General features: G+C 38.7%; 1 protein-coding gene across 2 annotated transcripts in view; it reads right to left on the reverse strand.

Annotated features, from left to right (window-relative positions):
* Positions 1–21,460, reverse strand: part of gmds (GDP-mannose 4,6-dehydratase) — a 56,481-nt gene that overhangs the window by 18,930 nt on the left and 16,091 nt on the right. For both annotated transcript variants that reach the window (XM_056765098.1, XM_056765097.1), the window contains 3 exons: positions 16,452–16,644; positions 15,669–15,773; positions 12,150–12,277 (listed from right to left, as the gene is read on the reverse strand). In XM_056765098.1, the coding sequence (XP_056621076.1) occupies positions 12,150–12,277; positions 15,669–15,773; positions 16,452–16,644 (426 nt within the window). The remainder of the gene's footprint in view (positions 1–12,149; positions 12,278–15,668; positions 15,774–16,451; positions 16,645–21,460) is intronic.

The raw sequence follows: 21,460 nt of genomic DNA on the forward strand, positions 1-21,460 counted from the left end.
AATGTCATAATTTAGCATTTCCAGATTGAGAGCGAGACCAATAAAACAATAAAATACGGTATGAAGTTTGTTCAGTATAGCAGAGATTTTGAGAGAGAGATAAGTGTGTGTGTGTGTCAAGTAAAAAAAAAAGAAAAGTGCATTAAAGTGAGTTTGTTAACCCGCTCTGTGTGTGAATTTACAAGTAATCATAGAACCTGCCATCCACCGAAACGCACGCACATACACACACACACACACACACACACACACACACACACTGGTCAGATTTAATGGGCAGAGCAGTGTTTGACCTCTCACCCCTAAACCCTAAAACAGAAACTTTGACCATTAAACAGTCCCAGCAAGCCTATTATCCAATCAAACGCATCAGCGCTCACATCTGGATGCTGCGTGAGTGTGTGCGAGAGTGTAACGTAAGAGTGCAGAGATGATTAATGCTGGAGGTGCAGGACAGACTGCTGTGCCATTAAGATGTTTAAAGCTGACATGAGAAAGTGCTCTGGTTTCACTGGCTCAAGATGAACCTTCAAACTACTGTGTGTAGCACTGCGAGGCTTGGTGGAGGAGCTGTTATTCACAAGTGTGTGTGTGAATTAAAAACGTAAAAGAGCAAGAAAATAAGGAAAGATATGAGAATAAAAATAGGAAATGTAAAAACAATAATGAGGAGGCAGATATGCAGAAAAAAACAATAATGAGGAGGCAGATATGCAGAAAAATTAAGAAATGTGTATTTGTATGTCAACTATTTTTTTTAAAGAATTGTAATTTTTCTTCAATTAAACTCTTTTGACAAATTCAAGTTATTAAAGACAGACAGAAGTGACGAATGGGAAAATTTCCGAAGAGTAGGAAAGAAGCGAATACAATGCTTTGTTACAAATTCACAATTTCACTGTTGTCTGTATTGTTTAGTGCAAGTTTTCATAAATTTTTACTATGCATAAGTTTTGTTTAAATTCATTGTTGGATTCAAGATTTAAAAAAGTATCATAGTCATATGTACTTTCAATGAAGTTCCTGTTTTGTTTATTCCTTCCCTCACAAGAAGTTTATTACAAGTAAATTTAAAGACATTTGCTTATAAAAAAGAATATGTAATTAAGGACAAATGGTAACACTTTAAAATAAAGCTGCATTTATAATGCATTAACTAATATGAACTAACAAAAAGCAATTTTGTTTTTAAACATTTATTAATTTTGTTAAAGTAAGTTAGTATTGATGTTAATTCATGGTGCATTAACTAAAGTTACCACTTCATATGTATTGCTAAATGCTGAAGTTAACTAAGGTTAATAAACACTGTAGTCTTGTTCATTGTTAGGTAATGTTAGCTAATACATTTACTTACTGTATGTTAACAAATACCAGACAAAATACAAAATACAAAAAATAAGCAGAGACGATAGCAAAAGGTACCTTTTCATTTTGTGCACCTTACTAAAAAGCTAAACCTGACATCGAAACATCACTTGAAAACACATCAAAAGTGTTTCCCTGTAATGACCCCGAACCAGCAAAATCATACAGACCCTCCAGAACACTAAGTAGTTGACAACATTGCGTATTTACGTTCAAACATGGAAATCCAGGACCCTGCGTGAAGTTCAGAGTGGGTCCTGCTTCTTCGTGTATGGCCGTATTTGTTATTTCTCTTATTTGAGACCAATGTAAAAGCCAAGAGACAAACAGTGGTACACCTGTGAAACGTGCCCCCAGGGAAACACATGGCTCTTCAGCTATTTCCTGGCCCTGAGGGAGGGGCAAAGCAGAACCAGATGACAAGGTGACTAGATCAGCCGGGTCAGATCGGGTTGAATAAGTACGTGCGCGTGAACCCACGTGCATGCGCATTTAGTAAGGTCACCGCGTTCGTTTCCCTGCCGTCTCAACAAGAACTACCGAACCCAGACGTGCAACAAACACCCCACAATCTACACACACAAATGTGACGAAAGATCACAACGGACCATGGACTCCTAAAAACATCATTTATAACATGTCTGTTAAGCATCTGTGATGCTCTATTAGATGCAGCGGGTGAGAACAAAACTCATTAAGTCACTTATCACCTCCTCACATACACACACGGGCACTCAAAGGAAGGCCGCTTACATTAGTCTGTAGTCATCGTAGGGATGCTATCGAGTTCTCGAGGCGGGCACACTGACAGACATACAACAGGCCACGGTATCACCCACATGTCTAAACATACTCGCACACGCAAATACACACACAAACGCACACGGCATGTCAAGGCCCCACCAAACTTTTTTCTACATCGTGACGCCGGTCTGGTGGTCATCGGCATCCATCACACTGTGTGAGATATTAGGGTGAAGAGTTAACGTGGCTGTGCGTCGCCATGGCAACACGATCCTTCGCCAAAGCCTGTCATCGTGCAGATTACAGAGGCTGACTGATGACTAAACAGCAGGCCGCGCAAAAGCGCTCAGCACACACACGCTCTCACAGGGGGAAAGTTGAGCTCGGCTGTTTCGGTGAATGTGGGCCGATCAGTGGGGAGCAACTTCAGGATTTATTACATTTTACATTCGTTCTGCAGAATACAGAGCACACACACACTGATGTTCTTTCATCACACCTCAGGCTAGATAACTCGAAACAAAAGCTCTTTGTTGTTAAAGTTACATACATGGGTTTAAAAGAGGCACGTACTGGGGTTGAATCCAAAATGTTGGTGTTGTACAATAACAGCCTTTGACACCTCCGTAGTGATATTAGATCAACTTTTTTGTCATTGTCCTTTTTGTCATTCTAGACAACTTCTTGTCATTAATCATTAAATACATTTTTATGCTTTAATTACAAATATGACTATGATTTCTATAAAACAGTGTGCTCCGTCTTTGACAACTTTCATTTTTTTTGCAGAAAATCATTCAAAACGTTCATCAATAAGGATCAATTCTTTTTATGACGCCATTGTGGACTTCAGCATCCAGGTCGTGAGGTAAACTAAACGCTACTGGCTGCTTCAAAAGCAAGCAGAATATTTCCCCCCCCTAACTTCCCGTTTCAGTGGAAATTAACTGATCAACTCATCCAACAAAGCAGTGTATCATAAGGTACTTCAGTGGGTATATTAACAAATAAACAAAGAAACTGATGAAATGGGTAATATGCATACAAATAATTTAATAATAATTAATCAATAATTCACAATTATTTTTTCATTTACAATTTAAAAGTATCATACTTTTTTCTATCACACTTTAGAGGTGCAGGAAAACTACTTAGAAAAGACAAAATACAACTGCACTCACGTTTAACTTCAACTACAATTAAAGTTTTGTTACACAAAAAGTGCAACAAATTTATATATTGTTAAACATTTTATTTGGATGTTTATACATAAATTATATAATAACCAATGACCAACAGAATTAATAAATATAGTCATGTGACAACAGCATATCATAGAAATAGACAGAATTGTTTATTATTATTGTTGATTATTCATTACTTCACATATTTTCATAGTACGCTGTGATATATTGTACACACTGTGCAAAATACTGCAGCAACACTACGCAAACCCCTAAAATGTACTGTAAACTGCAAACTTAATATTCTAACAGTACTAATAGTGTTTTTACTAATAGTAAATATAGTATGCATCCCTGCAGTAGGCAGTACATTTAGACGTACAGCTCACAGTGAGGTCAAGAGTACAGGACACACACACTATGTTCCCTTGATGTTTCCAAAATGCTGCATTACAGTACTACTCTGTTCTCTGCATACAGATGCTGTTTGGCAAACGGCCTCTTTCTCTTGACCACAAACACACACTGAACCTCTCTTCTATGTCACTTGTTCGCCCAGTCTTTTATAAACCGAGGGCGACTTTGTGTGCGTGTCCGTGTGACATATGCTGCCCTAACAACCGCTGTTTTCCCTGGTAAACCCCGGACGTTACCAAGAAAAGTGCGCTTATGTTTTTCCATCCAATAACGTACAGCATAAATGGTCTTTCCTGCTCATTAATAATTTATGACAGATATAGAATGTGTGTGTGTGTGTGGAAAAATAAATGATGAAACAGGTGTGACAGATACAGAAACATCTGTCAACTTAACAGGATAAAACCCAAAGACACAGGCGAAAAAGAGGGAGAGGGAGAGAGAAAGCAAATATGAATTATTTATAAGTGGAATAACGTGACAGATGTGGGATATTTTCATTTCCAGTAAGTAAACGCAACTCACAAACACACGTACACACACAGAATTCTGCATCACTTCAAACAGCGCGGTCTGGACTTCATCTCACGCTCTAATGGACAAACAAGACCCGTCTCAGACCTTCACATACATACAAACACACACACCTGTAGCTGTGGGACTCTGAGAATCTATGTCAAAATGTTTTGTGATTTGGGATTAAGTTTTAAGTACTTCTTTTTAATCCGTCTAAATCCCTAACAATGATGGCAGAGCACAATATAAACATTACTAACTAGATGACATGAAATGTCAAGCAGTGTCATTCAGAACTTTATTTAAAACTATTTAAAACTTTTTTTTTTAAAAGCATCTCTGTTTCCACACACTTTCAATTACATTGAATTAAAAGAAATGTAACACATCCCATTTGGTTGTTATTTAAAGCACAGTATTTTATTTTTAAAACCCGTCTTTATAATAAAACAGCAGACGCACGGCAAACAGAAACTTGAACAGAGCTTCTTTCTGAGAGAATTAACTTTGCGGTAATGTTGTGTCACGGTTCGACCCGCCAGTGTGGAAAACTGCTGTGCTAACATGGAGGCAAGAGGGAAAATGTGGGCTGTTACAAACCATGATACACATGGTCATGAATGGCACAACACACACGCACACGCTGTTGCTTTCTGTGGTAAGTCAACAGCGGGTTAGATTTACTTATTTGGTCCGAATGTTGCAAAAGACAAAAACTCAGCCGCTTAATATAGAAGCTGTCAGTGGAAATATGTGACTGTGCTGAATGATGGAGTGTGAATAAATATGCGTGTGCGTGTCTCCGCTGTAATGACAGACTTTGGCTGCTGACTGCGCAGAAGAAGAATGGAACGGACAGAAATATGGAGCAGCCTTGGAGGTCTGTAACTCAGTGAGACAAGGCAAGGTGAGAGGTGACGGAGGGGTCAGCCAGGTTCGGGATCGAGAGCGGTTGTGGGTGTGACTCGGCGCTAAGAGAAAACAGACGTCAGCTGAGGCTGCCTGATATTACATTGGTATTAAAGTTGGTGGCGAGTCTTCATATCTATTCCAGAGAATGAAGTGACCGCAGACCATTAGACTGGATATGTCCCTGGAGCCATTTATTTGAACGAAAAAGAAACTTTGTGTGTGTGTGAGAAGAAAGAGTCACAAGTTCTGTTCCAAAATCCAGTGAGCTGCATCACTGCCTGCTGGCTACATAATAAGCTGCCATTAAAGGCCAGAATCATATTTCACTCGAGTTTGCATGCGCAAAAATGCGCTTTTGCGGTATTCTGATATAACCTCCAGTAGCTTTATTGCAAAAAAGTGACTTTGGTTAACTTTTTTTGTTCAAACTTCAAAATTAAACTATGACATAAGCTGTCATTTGCTTAAAAAGAAACTGATCATTGACTAATGTTTGTTATAGCTCCCCTTGTGGCAAAACTGAGAATGCACCTCTACCAACATTAAATCCAAGCAAAAAAATCTTAAAAGTGAACAACTTGAAACTAAATCAATCTATAATTTTACCGACCTTCTCTGGATAATTCGCAGCATTTCATAAAATGTATGTGTTGTGTTTGCTTAGGTGGGTTATATTTAACAAGAAGTGGAGGACAAACACAAGCATTAGACATGCTGGATATTACAGTATGTCAATAAACGTAATTCATGAATATTAACAACCATGATTAGGTATCAATATAATCAGAATTTTGCAATGCATTCTGGGATTGTTTTTTCCACAAGAGACACGTGTGATGCTTTTATCTTAAACTAGGTGTCCTTGACGGCATAAGATGTGTAATTCCAGTGTTATGGATGTGACATTTTCAGTCTGAACTTTTCTTTACTAATCCCCTGATTATAGAGACCAGGCCAGAGGTTTCTATTTTAAAATATTCATTATTGATGTGACAAAACATTTTTAAGAGACAACATACTTTTTAAGATTTCTTTGAATTAAAATTCAATTAAAAAAATTAAAACAAGCAATAATACCCAACAAATGGAGAATGGATGGCTTTTTATAGAAAAAAAACACGCTTTATTTCAATTTTCATGATTTTGAGGAAGATGGACTGTTATGGATGTGACAAATCACTTACCTGACTATGGAAAACTTTAAGGGAATTTATACAACAAGATATTGAATTATGACAAATCAGTATGGTGAAAACCTTTGATAAAAGGAATTGCACAAATGTCTCCCTTTTATAATAGTCTGTGCGTTGGGAGAACTTCAACTGTTGCATACTAAGTAGTACGCAAGGTACTAGAAGAGTGTCGAAGGGAAGGAAAAAGCCCCTGTGATGCATATGAGGAAAAAAAACAAGCCGAGCCAAGGCCAGTAAGACAGAGACAGAATAACTCAAATCACTGAGGCAATACTGGCATGTTCTTCTTCTATACTGTACTGCCAAAGCACAAAGCGATAACGGAATAACATGATAAACTTCATCTCTTTCATGCGCTTTCTAAGACTCCTCTCCACTCAATAATTCTTTTCCTCCCCTTTCTTATCATCGCTCTCCTTCTCTCTCCTTCTTTCATATCTGCAGCTCTGCGAGAGGCTGAAAGTTGAGGGTTCTGGTTACAGAGGGCATGTGAAGAGAGGGGAGAAAAAAGGGAGAGGACAAAACAAGAGCATCTGCTTTCATCCTCAACACAGCGGGGAAGAGCTCAGCCACGTCAATCACACAGACAGTCAGCTGCCACACACACAGATGCGTAAACATGCACACACACATATTTTACAGTGGAATAAACCCACATTATTTACACAGAACCAGAAGCACACAAACCTACAGACTCACAACACTGCTCTGACGCAATGACAATAAGTTCAAAACAAATTTTTAGTTAGCGTGACAATAGTTCAACTGGTTCAAACATGTCTTGGTGTGACATGTTAAAATAAAGTTGTTAAAACTATGTGACCCTGAAAATATAATCAAACTTGCTCCATTTAATGGTTCTTTCTCACATGTTGCGTTGGGAATAGGAGTGTCACAATTTACGGTCAATGTTATGGTCAATAACCGTGATATTAAGGAGCACAATTATTTATAGATTTTGCTATTTTTACACATAATACATAAACCACAATAATTTGGCACTTGCTTTAACTTTTGCCTTAAGAGCATCAATGGAGACAAACTCTTTAACTCTTTCTCTGTCTCACTAAACCCATATTTTGAGTGTAATATTTTGGACATAAAAAGAGAAAAGACACCAAAAATTTAAAAAATGAATTTGACTGATGTGACGTGACAGCCCTAAATGGGAAATGTTGTTCATGGTGAATCAGTAACTGGACAGTTTTAATAAATCAAGCGATTTAACTGTTAACCTCTGGATTTACATAGAACGCCTATTTTTTGAAGGCTCACATATAAACACATGACTGTGTTACATACGGCAGGCCTAGTTGTGTGTTATACAGTTTATTCGTTTTATTTTATGACTTTAAATTATTGTTTTAGAAATTTAGAAGCGTCACAAACACCAATTGCTTGTAATAATTGTTACATTTTCTGGTATACTTGACATTTATTTAAAAAGCTTCCTTAAATAATTATCCCGTAAATAGCGTCACATTACCCACTAAATTTAGGCAATGAAATGTAGCTTTTTTAAGAGCATCTCAACTGTAATTGAACTAGTGTCTGCTAATAGAAGCATGTCGATTGGGACATACAGATTCAAAGCAAAACCCAACAACTGTCACACACACACACATAGAGAGAGAGAGATAGCGAGAGAGAGACACTAAAGAGTGTTATAGTCCTGATCTCCCCTTAACACAGAGAGCTTTACACAAGCTCAGGAATGCCCTGTGTTAAATGCACTGCTAAATCAACCCTAAAATCAGCCCTTTCCCTAGATCACCTTACATACTGTGGTTGTGTATACGTGTGTATATGCGCATCTGTGTGTTAGCGGGATTTAAGTCTGTAGTCCAAGTTCTCCCACATGAAATGAGGGAACATACGCACACACGCATTAAGGTGGTCTCAGTTTGCAGCTGTGTTTATTTATTCTGCTGGATGCTGGCCACTGGAGTTTAAGACCACCCCCCCCACAAAAAAACACACTGCACAAAACCACCCACTTCATACCAAAATACCCCTCAGAGTACCAAATCCTACCAGCCCGCAACAGCCACCCGCCGCCTGTCCCGAAACACCCAAGTCGGATATTTTGACAACCACTCTAACTTATAAATGTGACTTTTACAACTCGATTTACCCAAAACATTTTAGCAAATAACAATTGTTTTTTGACTAATATTTTTTTTATTCGAGAACCAATCTAGTGGTTTGTTCATCCAGTTAAAATGTATACACCTTAACCGCAGTGCTGCCAATTCAGCTGCGCTGCACCTGAACTGCGGTGCAGGAAACCGTCACACACAATTTTTTTTCAAAAGATCCTTCTTTATTACTTTAACTACATCAATCTGAGTTGGCGGGCGCTCCGGTTAGCTATTCACCATTAGCAGGAAGCTGATATGCGCTGTAAAATTCCCCCAAAACTGCGTTTTAAAATTGCGATCTGCTTTTAGTCGGAAAGTTCCAGATGGCTTCCCAGTCGTCTCTGAAAACAATCTCCTCATCTTGCTGGAAAATCCTATGCAGCACTCTTGCAAAACATTACAACCATGAAATGGAGTCTATTGGACTGACGGGTCATTGCAGGTACAACTGGTCAATGAGGTACAGAGTGATTTGATTGGCCATTGCGTTCTCATAAAGGGCATCTCTGAGCTCTCTTAAGTACGCGATTGGTCGGCGGCGTGGATGGATGTAAGAGGTGAGCGAAAGGGCAAAATCATTGTGTTGCTGGAGAAACAAAGCAATTCGCAGTGAAATCATCTTTACAAAAACAAAAACATCAGCAACCTCTAAGACCCCGCCGAGAGCTTCACGCTATCAGCCCGCTCTGTGTGTTTTCACAGGAATCTTTGAACTTCGCTTCATTCGTGGCCTGATTTTATGTATGTTTGTAGTGGAGTTCTGAAAGTCTGAAATCCATAAAACTATAAAGCTTTGAGTTTCAAAGGGCTCAATCATTTATACAAACAGCAAACCAATTAAAACTATCCGCGGGTTCAAACGTTTACACAAACATGCAAATGTTCATCTCCCACTGCCTTGACTTCAGTCCATACAGCAATGTACTCAAATTCACACATATACAGTACACACACATGGACGCAGTCCTGCAAGTACTCTCAAAAACAACACCTAAAAAAAGTAATTACACAAATTCTTTTGTAGTACAGAGGACAAACTCAAAACAGCATCTACACACACAGTGACAGGCAGCTGCTTATAAATACTAACATGTGTATCTGCACTCAGCTGCATTACTGCAAGGTGTGAGTTTGTTAGTAACAAAAAGGCAATTCTCTGTCAAAAACTTCCATTTTTGTTAAGTTTTAATATGAACAGCCGGTTTGAAAAATGTTCATGTGAACAGGTGGTAAAACAGAAAACGTGTGGCTAAAAACAGATCATTACACCTTAAAGTGTGATAATGGACCCGCTACTGTCCAACATATCAGAAATATAATCAAACAACAAAATCAGCAGCTGCTTTTATTTGTCCTTCAATACTTAAGTATTTACTTGAAACATCTAAATGTATTTGTATGCAACTGTGAACTACTTGAAGGATACATTGAATTAAGTTAATTTGTAAACATTTACATGGATTTTTAATAGAAGAGTGTCTTATTTGCATATTTTGAGAATCATGAAATTCCACTGTTTATGGTGTCAAATAGTGGCACTTTAATGAAAATTCAAGATGCTTTCTTTCTGAATCTTTCTGAAGTGCGTGAAAATCATTAACAGTCCAAACAAACAAAGGGAGATTGACATTTAGTCCTTTTGGGAAAATGAATGTAAACAAACCATCTTATTTTTTTGCATTTCGCATGGGAGAGGGAGTAGAAGACACGGACTGTGTCCACGGCCAAGCTATTCCATCCATCTACGCATGCAGGCACACACAAAACACTTAAAAATATACACACTCACAGCTTTGGTCCGATTTCCCGAAATCTGCCTAGTCCTGAGCCACATAAACCTGGCTGCATGATTCAGCCGCCTGAAATACCAGCATTCCCACAGGAAACCTGGAGCAGCTCACACACACACAAAACTAAAGCTCAGAGTCTGGCAAAAGCCTAAAGGAACTCGGGTCGCTCTAATCCAGGATAAATACAACAGCACGGCTGTGCACTCTGAGGGTAATTACACAGCAAATTGAAAAGAAACTACAAGGTCAAAACACACACGCTTACTATTTGTATTCATATATACAGTATACACAAATTTAAGTTTGCCCATAGTAAAGGGGTTACGTACAGCAATGCAAAATGCGATGAGCTCACTTAAGTGGAAACGAGAGCTATTTAAAGCCAACAACTGTCAGAATTACTTCATTTTTGGTTAACGTTATTGGCGACATGCGACTTTGAAAGACAATAGTAGTTCTGAAGTCATGCAGAACTGTTGACAGATTACTGATGTAAGTAATAGTTTATATGGCGTTTGAATTATGGGACCTTCATAGTCCAAACAATCACACACATGTTGACACGTGCACAGAATTTTTACCATGTAAATAAATGAATAAAACATCTTATGTTGCAATAAAGGAAATACTATACAAACAGGATTTAAGAATTAACACTCGCCAAATTAGGGTAAAAATATCCGCCTTAAATGCATTAAGTGAAAATGATGAAGGATGAGAATGAAAAGGTAAGAGAGAAGATGCAAGATGACTGTCATTTTGAATATGAAATACAGATTTTACTATAAATATATAGAGTGCAGCGAAAGTTGTAAACAGCGGTTCAGCAGCACTTCCGTATTTTTTTTAATTTCCTTTAAAACGTACACAGTGTCTACACCGGGCGCGGCGAAACAACGGCTTGTTCTTAATAGATTTGTCATCATTTTGGTGATTAAATAGTGACAAACAGTGTGAATGGAAATCCAGCCAATCAAAATATAGAGGCCAAGCAGCATTTCAGACACAAAACTAAAAAAGACTGCTAAGCCAGTCAAATTGAAGACAGTCTGCAGGCGGGCACTAATGGCTGTGACTGTGTAGTAAAAACATAACAAAGCCAACGGTTTTACAATAAAAATGATAAATGGTAAAATTTCAGAGACGCAAACTGCTTATCTTTTGCAAATTATGCCGTTTTAAATGAAAACTTGGGTGGTTTGTCACATAATGTATGGCAAAACGACTTGAGATGAATAAAAAAAGAAAATAAGTTTAAAGCATATAAGGCATTAGATATGACTGTGTCTTGTGTTGGATTTAATTAACATAAGAATTCAATAGACAGCAGAACCATTATCACAGGTAATGAAATGACTACTTTTGGTCACATTTGTCTTTTAACATTATTATATCAGTTGTTTGGCAAATGGTTTCTGTTGTAAATAAATATGCTGTCCCAATAAAAATTGTCCTACTAGAAAGTTGAAATGTGGTAATAATTTGCATATGGCAATGTGCAGAAGAGAGTACCAGAACTTTCTTCCCACTTTTGGGAAATGATTTCTTCATTTTTATTTTTTGCTAGTGAAAGTTCTGATTGGCGAATAACTGGCCAAAAATGAAGTGGCCAAAAAGTTCCTTTCAAACCCTGTATACACATATTGTCAAATGTCATTAATTATGAAGAGACTTTAATACAAATGACGACTGTATAAACAACAGTTTGTGTGTTTGGGTGTTGGTTGTCTACTTTATCACATTATGGGGACAACTTTGTACCCAAAAGTGGGAAAAACCTGACAAATCGGACCAAAACCCTTTGACAACATCACCAACACACAAAAACATCATAAATATTTTGTTAACCTAAAGAAATGCAGAACGTTGTGTGTGCATGTGTACCTCCACATAATCTTTAGCGTGGCCCCAATCTCGTTTAGAGTCCAGATTACCCAGACTGAAGCACTCCAGCTGGCCAAGGTGGATCTTCGCCACAGAGCGACTGATCTTTCTAGTTACGAAATTTGAACCTGAAACAACATGCACAAACATATATATAAAAAAACAGTCATCAGTAAACACCACTCATTTTCCTTTGTCAATTCCTGATCATCTTCCGGTTTCCCCTTTTTGTCATTTCTTCCGTTTGGTATCAATCAATGTGTCAATCAACATTAATGGCTCTTCCTCGAAGTGAATCCAGAACCACCTCCGTCAGACTCTTTCTTGCACACAAACAGAAACACGCTACCATTCACACACAGGGATAAAATCAGACTCTTGTCTGGTCACTGGACCACCCTGGAGTATCAGTAAGCCAGTCCAAACTCCTACAGGGCTGCCAGACACACACACACATATGGCTCATCTGTGGGAAATCTTGGATGGTCTCATGTCCCGCTGGTTTGTGCTATAGCTTGAATCCGAAAGAGGCAGGAGTTGTAGCCGAAACCTCCACCACACAGCCAGGCCAGTAATACCAGGACTCAGGTCAGAGCAGATCTTGGGAACACACTTACACTAAGTGTGTAAGTGAATGGCTGCTATTAAAGCTCTTGAATTGAGCAGAAGCCTCTGCTCGCTGAGTTTTTTGTCAGAAAAGCTTGGCTGGGAGAATCAGTGTTGCCGGGAAGATCATCTCTTGTAAGTTCAATAACACAAAACCTCATAAAAACGTGCTGTTTTTAAGCACACATACAAAGCTTGCTGATAGACACAATTGCTGACTGGGGAGGAATGATATCGCTGGGATCACTTCCAGAGGAATTTTTCCAGCTTAAACGTCAAAACATTGACACCCAATCAAATTCAATTGTATTTAAAGGTGTAGTTCACTCAAAAAAAAAAATCCGGCATACTTTTTTAGAAGAAAAACGTGACCGAAAAGTATCAGTACCCTTTGACTTGCATTGGTTCTGTGTCCATACAATAGAAGTGAATGGGTACCACCATTGTTCAGTGACAAACATTCTTCAAAATACCTTCTTTTGTGTTCTGCGGATGAAAGAAAGTCAAGCAGGTTTGACAAGAGGGTGATCAAATTATGACAATGTTAATTTTCAGGTGAACTATCCCTTTAAAGGGATTGTGCATTATATGAATATGAAAGTTCTAAAACAGTAAGGGGGCCGAGTCCTTCCACTTGCGGGATCTCTGGCACGGGCCCCCCGGGTCCAGTCCTGCTGCCATCACAAAGGGCTCATTCTAATCCCTGCTTACAGCCAGGTGCGTGAGCTTGGCACGAGAGGAACGGTTTAAAATACCACACTGTAAACAGCCAGGTCAATCTGTCGTCACGGACAAACCACAGAGGAGGATCCGATTTCTGTTGGTTCCTTCGGGAAAAAAACGAAGCCGACTGACCAGACCCTGGTCCAGGCAGGCTACCCGTCTGTGAGCAAGTGTGTTTAAAAGTGCAGGACGGGCCATTTCCGCGCACTGGCTCCTGTTTCCAGTCGTGGTGTAATTAGGCCGTCTCTTAGCGCACGTCGGGAAGCCCTGACGAGGAGCAGAGTCGCAGGGAGTTGACCACAGCCCGCCCTCATCAAGTCTAAAACAGGCCAGTTTAGGGTCGGTTTCGACCGTGATTATGCGTAGAGAAGCACAAGAAAAGCCACAAAACAGGCGGCGGACCCGCAGGTGTGCACGTTGGCGACAGGAGGTGCCCGGGCGCTGTCAATGCGCATTTGAAGAATAACGAACGTGTGTAACGTTGAGTATCTATGCAAAGTTTATAATGGATGGAAAGACGCCCTGCCAACCCAGGTGGAAATACACCGTAGTCAAGATGTCTGGTCTATCAGTCAATGACACTAAGATATTTCCAGCGTGTGAAAAAAACGACTGTCAGAACGAGGTACTGCTCCTGACACACGTCTTGAGACACATAAGCGCAGGCACGCACACACGGTTAAACGCTCAGACGCGAACACGAGAACTCGTTTTTTTTTCCTCCATATGTGCATTTAAGTGAACGAAAATAACCACACGCGCCCAGACCTCTGCACTCTTTCAAGACCGAACTGGCAAAAAACAGTTACTCTACCAGCTTATGTGAGTGTGTGTGTGAGAGAGACAAAACACACAACAAGAGATACAAGGTGAAGATTGATGTTTAATTTAGGACATTAAAGGAGAATCTCAGTCATTTCCCTTCTTTGTTGCCGAGACGACGGGACTATACAAACACAGGTGTGTGAGGAGGGTTGATGAGGATTGAAATGACAAAACACCTCACAGCTTGAACGTGTGTGCGTGCGAGATAGGTGAGAGGTCTATCGACACCTTCATACAGGTGTAGCTCTTCTCACCTGGAGAGGTTTAACTTTTTAAAACGCTCTTCTTTCAACAGGAGAGAGGGAACGTGAGAAAGCGAAAAAACGAGAGATAAGTGCGTAATGGAAGTCGTCTGATTGACTGGCACGGCTATTTCTTCTGTCTGGAACGACACAGGGTTATGGAGACAATATAAAACCTGAATAGTTGTCAAAGTGCAACTGCTTTCACATGCGAACACACACTAGCACATGAAGCCAGGTTTCATTTTGTACGCAAGTATCCGTTACAGATTTATTTTGTTCTTCTCATCTTACGTAAACTTGCAGCTTTGTTTATTGGTGGACTTGAACGCTAGCTGAGGGGCGAAAATACCAAAGTGAATTCCAAACCAGATTAACTCATCTTCGCCGGCCCGCACAACGACGGGAGGCTGTTTTACTATGCCGATAGGACAGGAAATGAAGTTGACTTCCCTCACACTACGCAATCCGTCTCTCCTCCAGTCTAGCAATCTCCATCTCTCCTCCACCCTCTTCTGACACACAAATTTAGATACTAGTGTCATGCGGTCAACTTTCAGACACGCAGGGCTTTGCTTCGGTCGCCGAATTAAAAACCCTCACCGCATACCCAGAGATGGCGATAATACTGGTAGATGACATCACTGCTCTTAGTAGTGCTTTAGGGTGGTGGATGTGAGGGGACGGTGGGGGCACAGAACAACGGTCTGTTGTTGAGAAGATGTCATGGCTGCACCCTTTACCAAATGTTGTGTCATGATACGCCCCCGTAGACTAATCAGATTGAGGCACCACTGGCAGGCCACACACACAACATTCTCACTGGACTCTTGCATCACTTCCTTGTTGTAGCCTGCGGTACTGCTGTCGTATAATGCAACCCTGGCTGTTTGACAAAACCTAGTGAGTTGTTTAAGGCATACGTGAGCAGCCATCTATGAAAATAAGAGTCTAAGTGAACAGAAACTAAAATGAAAGTTCACAAGCGTATCACTTATGTTTGGCAAATGACTAGCATTTTAATAAATTGAACAACTTAAGTCAATATGTCGATGCCTTCGGAGTTGTCTGTGTAGGCAGATGTCTTAGATTTGATTGTGTGTGGTGTGTCTGAGGCTCTGACCTCTTCTAGGACTCTCATGGTTGAACAAGATTCCATTCACAGCAAAGAGGTTATAGGCTTCCCTGAAGTTCACCACTATCCAGTATGCATAGAGCTTAGCAGCACCTTAAAACAAAAAGAAATTTAATTCAGAAGATTAGCATGAAGGTTATTGTAGTTTATAAAAGTAAACTATTCAAATAATTCTGTTATTATTCTATTAATCAAATTTAATATCCGCGTAAATATTAGTAGAAAAACTTGAAAATTTCCATTCAATTAATGTCTGAAATAAAACTGAAATTAATAATATATTCTTACAAACATAAGAAATAACAATGTAATTATTATAAATAATACATGTTATTTTCAAAAAACAATAATAAAATAAAGCACAAAATTGCAAAATATTATTTGCATGACAACCAAAAATATAAAAATAATAGCCTAATCAAAATATTATAAAAAAAAGTAGACATCACAATCTATTGATTAAATTATAATTTAAAGATTATCATCTGTTATCAATTTTATTTATATAGCGCTTTTCATAATTTCATTGTTGCAAAGCAGATTTACATATAATATAATTAAAAAATATTAATAGTAATAAAAAGAAAAAATAAAGACTATATTTTTGCTATGCAAGGTGCATTAATGAAATTAAACTGAAATAAATACCAGTTTGGATTTCTGTATGTTTTATTCCATAACTGTAAGTTTCTTTGGATAAAAGCATGTGCTAAATGGAAAAAAGTAAATTTAAGACATTGGGAGTTTAAAAGTGCTGAGTGTCTGCTATACCATAAGGAGAACGGGGGTAGAACGGAGTGGTCTCTTTCTGGGGAATCTCTTGTACTTTCCCGTAGAGTTCGCTGGTGGAGGCCTGGTAGAAGCGGACGGTTTCGGTTAAACCGCATGTCTTCACAGCGTCCAGCAGCCGCAGGGTTCCCACCCCATCAACATCTGCCGTGTACTCGGCCAGGTCAAAGGAGATCTAATCAGTACCAATGCAACATGAATGCATGAGAAACACATGACTGCACGAAGACATTTAATTCAGTATTATATCCTAAATTAGCACAGAAGTTGCATTCACAAACATTAAATAAGGAAGAAAGAATAAGTTAAGGAACAGTACGCAGACAATACAGAAATAGGACCAAGATATCTATATGAATAGGAGGGTATGTATGAAAGTATATATATGAAATTAAAGTAACAGAAAGAGTAATATAACATAGCACAAAGAACTTTAATCTTTTGAGGAAAGGCTTACTAGATAGATTTATAAGTTAATTGATTTCAAGTGTCTTTGATGCCATGTGCATTCATGCACGAAACAAAGTTTGTGCAAATGACATTAAACAACTCAAAAGTGACTTAACTAGATAGTTCTGTGCAAACAACACCAACAATCCAGTTTAACCAGCCACTATCTGTGCAGCCATAGCATTGCACGATATGAACAGATCTTAACATTGCCATGAGTTCAGATTATTGCACAGTTAAAGAGTATGTTTGAGAGTGAAAGGTCTCAATCATTAAATAAACGAGTTCAGACACAATCGCCCCCCAAACGCCATAAATCTGGAAAATCCCTGATCGAAACCAAGATGTTTAAGATAAGGCACGAAAGAGGGATCAAACAGGTAACACGAACAAGTCAAATAAAGAGACAGAGAGCTAACTCATCTGACCTGTTTCTCAGATTTTCAGAATAAACACCTACACATTTTCCATAGAGACATGCCCTCAACAACTGGCATGATCTGAACTAGTCCCAAAATAACCAAGTCCGAATCTTAAACCACACCTCGCAACAAAAAAAAGTGACTGACAGCTGATTATCGTGAGACAGAAACTATATTTAAATGCGTTCGCAAACACAAATTCATATCGTTTTCAAATAATCCTTTTATTGCTTTGTGGACTGACTTGAGTTGTGTTGCTTGGCGCCTTCCCAGAAGCTATCATTACCGTTGCAGGGATAATTAGCTTGAAGATTTTTGGACTGTGCAAACACGTTTCCAATGCCGAGCCAAGACATTCAATCATGCCAGTTAGAACCAAGAGAGACATGTTTCTGTCAAGTGCAGGTAGATTTATGGCCTCAGATTGTGCGGTAAAGTGTCATGGCATATGGCTACGCCCTGAGCAATTTTCTTTTCCAGGGGGGTATTGTTTTCTGCAAACGAAAACAGCCACGACACAGATCTAAACTGTCTGATTGATTGATGGGGTAAATTCGCCAAAATAGAGCGATTAGAGCACCACAGATACCGTAATCTGGTTGTTCCAGCTGTTTCTAGCAGCGGTAGCCCAGCGTTGATGCGGGAAAGCGTGAGATCTGCACTACATGAACTTTTGTAGACTACGAAGAGAGAAATTACAAGGATTTTGTTGTTTACGTAAGCGTGGCCACATTTCTGCATTATCCAAAGTCACTGGCTGACTCTAAGATTGTTGCAAAAGCGTTTTCTGCACGTTTCTACAGCAACTTGGAACTGTCAGGGGGAGGATTTATATCTGACATGGGGAAAGTTCCCGGCCTGGGGGCGACAAGCGAACACCATTTCTCTTTTTGCTCTCTCTACCTTGCTTTCTTTCTTAACAGAGCAGTCCTCACCAAGTCCCCATACCCCCCCCCTCGCATGTCGATACTACTCCTCCACTCCTCAGCATGCCAGGATCGGAATACACCGGCAAATTAAATCTATGCTTAAATTAACACTCGCTTTTCTCCCGGCCCAACCAGACACGCTCACCTCATCATTCACTCGTTCCCTCAAACATAAACACACATGTAAACATGGCAACAGGCTGGATCATTATGGGCTGCGGTTGGGGTTGCCCCAGGCGTGAGTTGACTGTGGCAATGGCAGAACACATACAAGCATGTGTGTTAGATGAGAGGGTGGGGAGAGATCAAGTATCTACGAGTAATGAGGGAATCGTTTAGCGTGTTACAGATGTCCTTAAACTGTCTCCATCCTTGTAATAACAAAAGCTCTATTTTTACCACGAATAGAAACATGCGACTGAACAGAAACAGAATCGGCGGATCACACTGTCAGCATTCAGCACGTCACTACTCACATACACAAGATGCATACAATTTCAGCCATATAAAATTGACACAAATCAGTTGACTTGAGCGTTATTTACTGATATGCTTACTAGTTATAATAAAGTAATCCATAACTCAAATACTGATGCTTCCTAACCTTTTTGGACTAGTGCAACATTAACTAAACATGTTCCAAATGACAATTTTAAAGAAAGGAATTAAAAGAAGGCGGTTAAATAATAAATTCATTTACTTGTAATTGTAGTTTCTAAAATTACTGAATTATTGTTAGAATAAACTAGGTTTTATTTCTACAAGTGTTTAGTTGAAGTCACCTTTAGGGTCCCTGTTAAAGCGACACTTCATTCAGAAATGAAAATTTGTTTATAATTTACTTATCCTTCTGTCATTTCAAACAAAAGAAGATATTTTGAAGAATGTTGGTAACTGAACAATGGCGGTACCTATTAACTTGCATTGGTTTTGTGTCCCTACAATAGAAGTGAGTGGGTACCGCCATTATGGGGTAACCTTCATTCATCAAAATATCTTCTGTTGTGTTCTGCAGAAGAAAAAGTCACATAGGTTTGAATTTGAAATGACAACAGGGTGAATAAATGATGACAGAATTGCCATTTTTGGATGAAATTTTCATTTAATTCAAGCAATTTCTGCTAAATTTACCGTATAGGATGACAACATGAAGTGAAAATGACAACATTTATTATACGAGATAAAAACCTTGAAGTTTCATTAAATGTTTTTAAGTCATTATAGAGAGAATACAGTGCATTTCCTTTCAAAATAAGTGTGTTTAATAAGGCAACTGGTCTGCATGCTTTCAAGTTCAAAGGTCAAAAGCACTATTTCCAGTTTACAGCGTTGGTTTACTATCTCATTTCATTAAATAGAGAACAATACACAAGGTTCTGTTCAGTTCCTAAAGGTTAACCTTGTGTTGACAGTGACCAACATCTACCACATGTGAGCGATCCCTGACTGCACCCCCGTTTCGACACAAACCGCATGCGTGTCTTCTCAGTTGACATGTGCTGTCATTCAGGAGCTTGAAAAAAGGACTCAAGGTATTGTGTGCACTTTTCTGTGCGTCAAGAAGCCTACACACATACTAAACGGTGTCGAAACACTGACACCCCCTAAAGTGATGTGCCAAGATTCGCATGGCTGAGCATCTACCTCACAGATTCTGAGATTCTTGTAAAAATGCTGATCGAGTGCCCATCAGGTTTACAGTAAAAATCCATGATAGCGTGAAATATGCGATTATGAGAGTACATGACAATGCTTTTAGGTTACAAATAGATGTAATTATATATTGTGTTGTCTGGTTGACATTATATGCAAACATTTTCAACAACATAGCTCATCCTGTCTATGTAAGTCAGTCTTTGCAACTACATCCAGATAGTGTTCTTAAACAATGCTCGGTGACAAAGGATGACCCGATTTAGGTAAGCGTCTTAACAGACCAGTGATATTTTAAAAGTCGGGTAAAGGTTTTTTAAATATTGCATTTGCTAATTCAGTTTAAATGGGTGTATCTAATTATCTATCTAGTTACCGTGAATGAAGTTTTGCCAAAATTGCAAAAATGACTAACAGTCTTGGGGGAATAAAAATAAATCTTCATTAATTAATTCATTATTTATTTATAAAAAAAATTGTGAAGAAATGACACATGAAAATGTTCAGTGTTCATTATTTATGCATCATAAAAATGTTGGGAGGACAAGTGCAAAATCTGAAAAAACTATTAAAAAAATCCTTATTGTGAAGTACTGCTAACTTCTCTAAATATGTCATATATAAATAAATTTGTATTCACCTGGACAGTAACAAAACTTTTGCAAACACACGCCACCAGCAGTGACCACAGGGGAGTTCAATGATTTTCACCGAAAATTCAGCTGAAGCTGATGCAACGCAAATATCGACATGAAACTGAAAGCTGGAAATAAAAATATCAAGTCTTATTATTCACTGTATAATGTAATACCTTGTGGCTTATGTTTTTGGGGGATTTAAGCACTTCACATTAGATTTATCATAATTTCAAAGGTCATTTATCTTTTTTAAGTTTACTTTGGAATCACACACTACTATACTAATGAAATCTAAGCTAAATCTTTACTGATCCTGGTCTTCCAGTGACTTCCAACATCTCTACTATAGCGATCCAAAAAACCATCCTGCATTTTTACCCTCTTTTCTTTCTTATGTTTATTCTGTGCAAACGTCATAACCTTGTTTAATTACCATACTAATTATAATGATGATAATAATAATATTCACCATGTTATTTTCAAAACAGTTCTCTTGAAAAAAACATAAGACCTCCAGGGCAGGGCATGAGACAGGAATGTGTCGGTTTATTCCCGCACAAAAGAAGAATTGTTTCAAGCAATACCTGCTTTATGTTGGTAAACGGCTACTTTACGACACTCACTCAAGCGATGGGTGCTCTTGTGAGAAAACCGACATATTTCTTAGTATTACTTATATGTATCAACCCAATTTTTATTTCTAAATCGCCCTGATAGGTTGAATCCAATCTTAACCAACTTTATTGAAATACCGCTTTAACCATTTTCCAGTTATTGCATTTAAATTGCCTAATGTAAAACGTCCATGGCTTCCGCGAGGTTGGCAATGTCCGGACTGCTATTGTTTACTGACAATCTTAATGCTCTTTTAAGACCTGGTTTAACACTGCAACTGCTTA

This window comes from Triplophysa dalaica, chromosome 13 (genome assembly GCF_015846415.1).
Source record: "Triplophysa dalaica isolate WHDGS20190420 chromosome 13, ASM1584641v1, whole genome shotgun sequence".
NCBI lineage: Eukaryota > Metazoa > Chordata > Actinopteri > Cypriniformes > Nemacheilidae > Triplophysa > Triplophysa dalaica.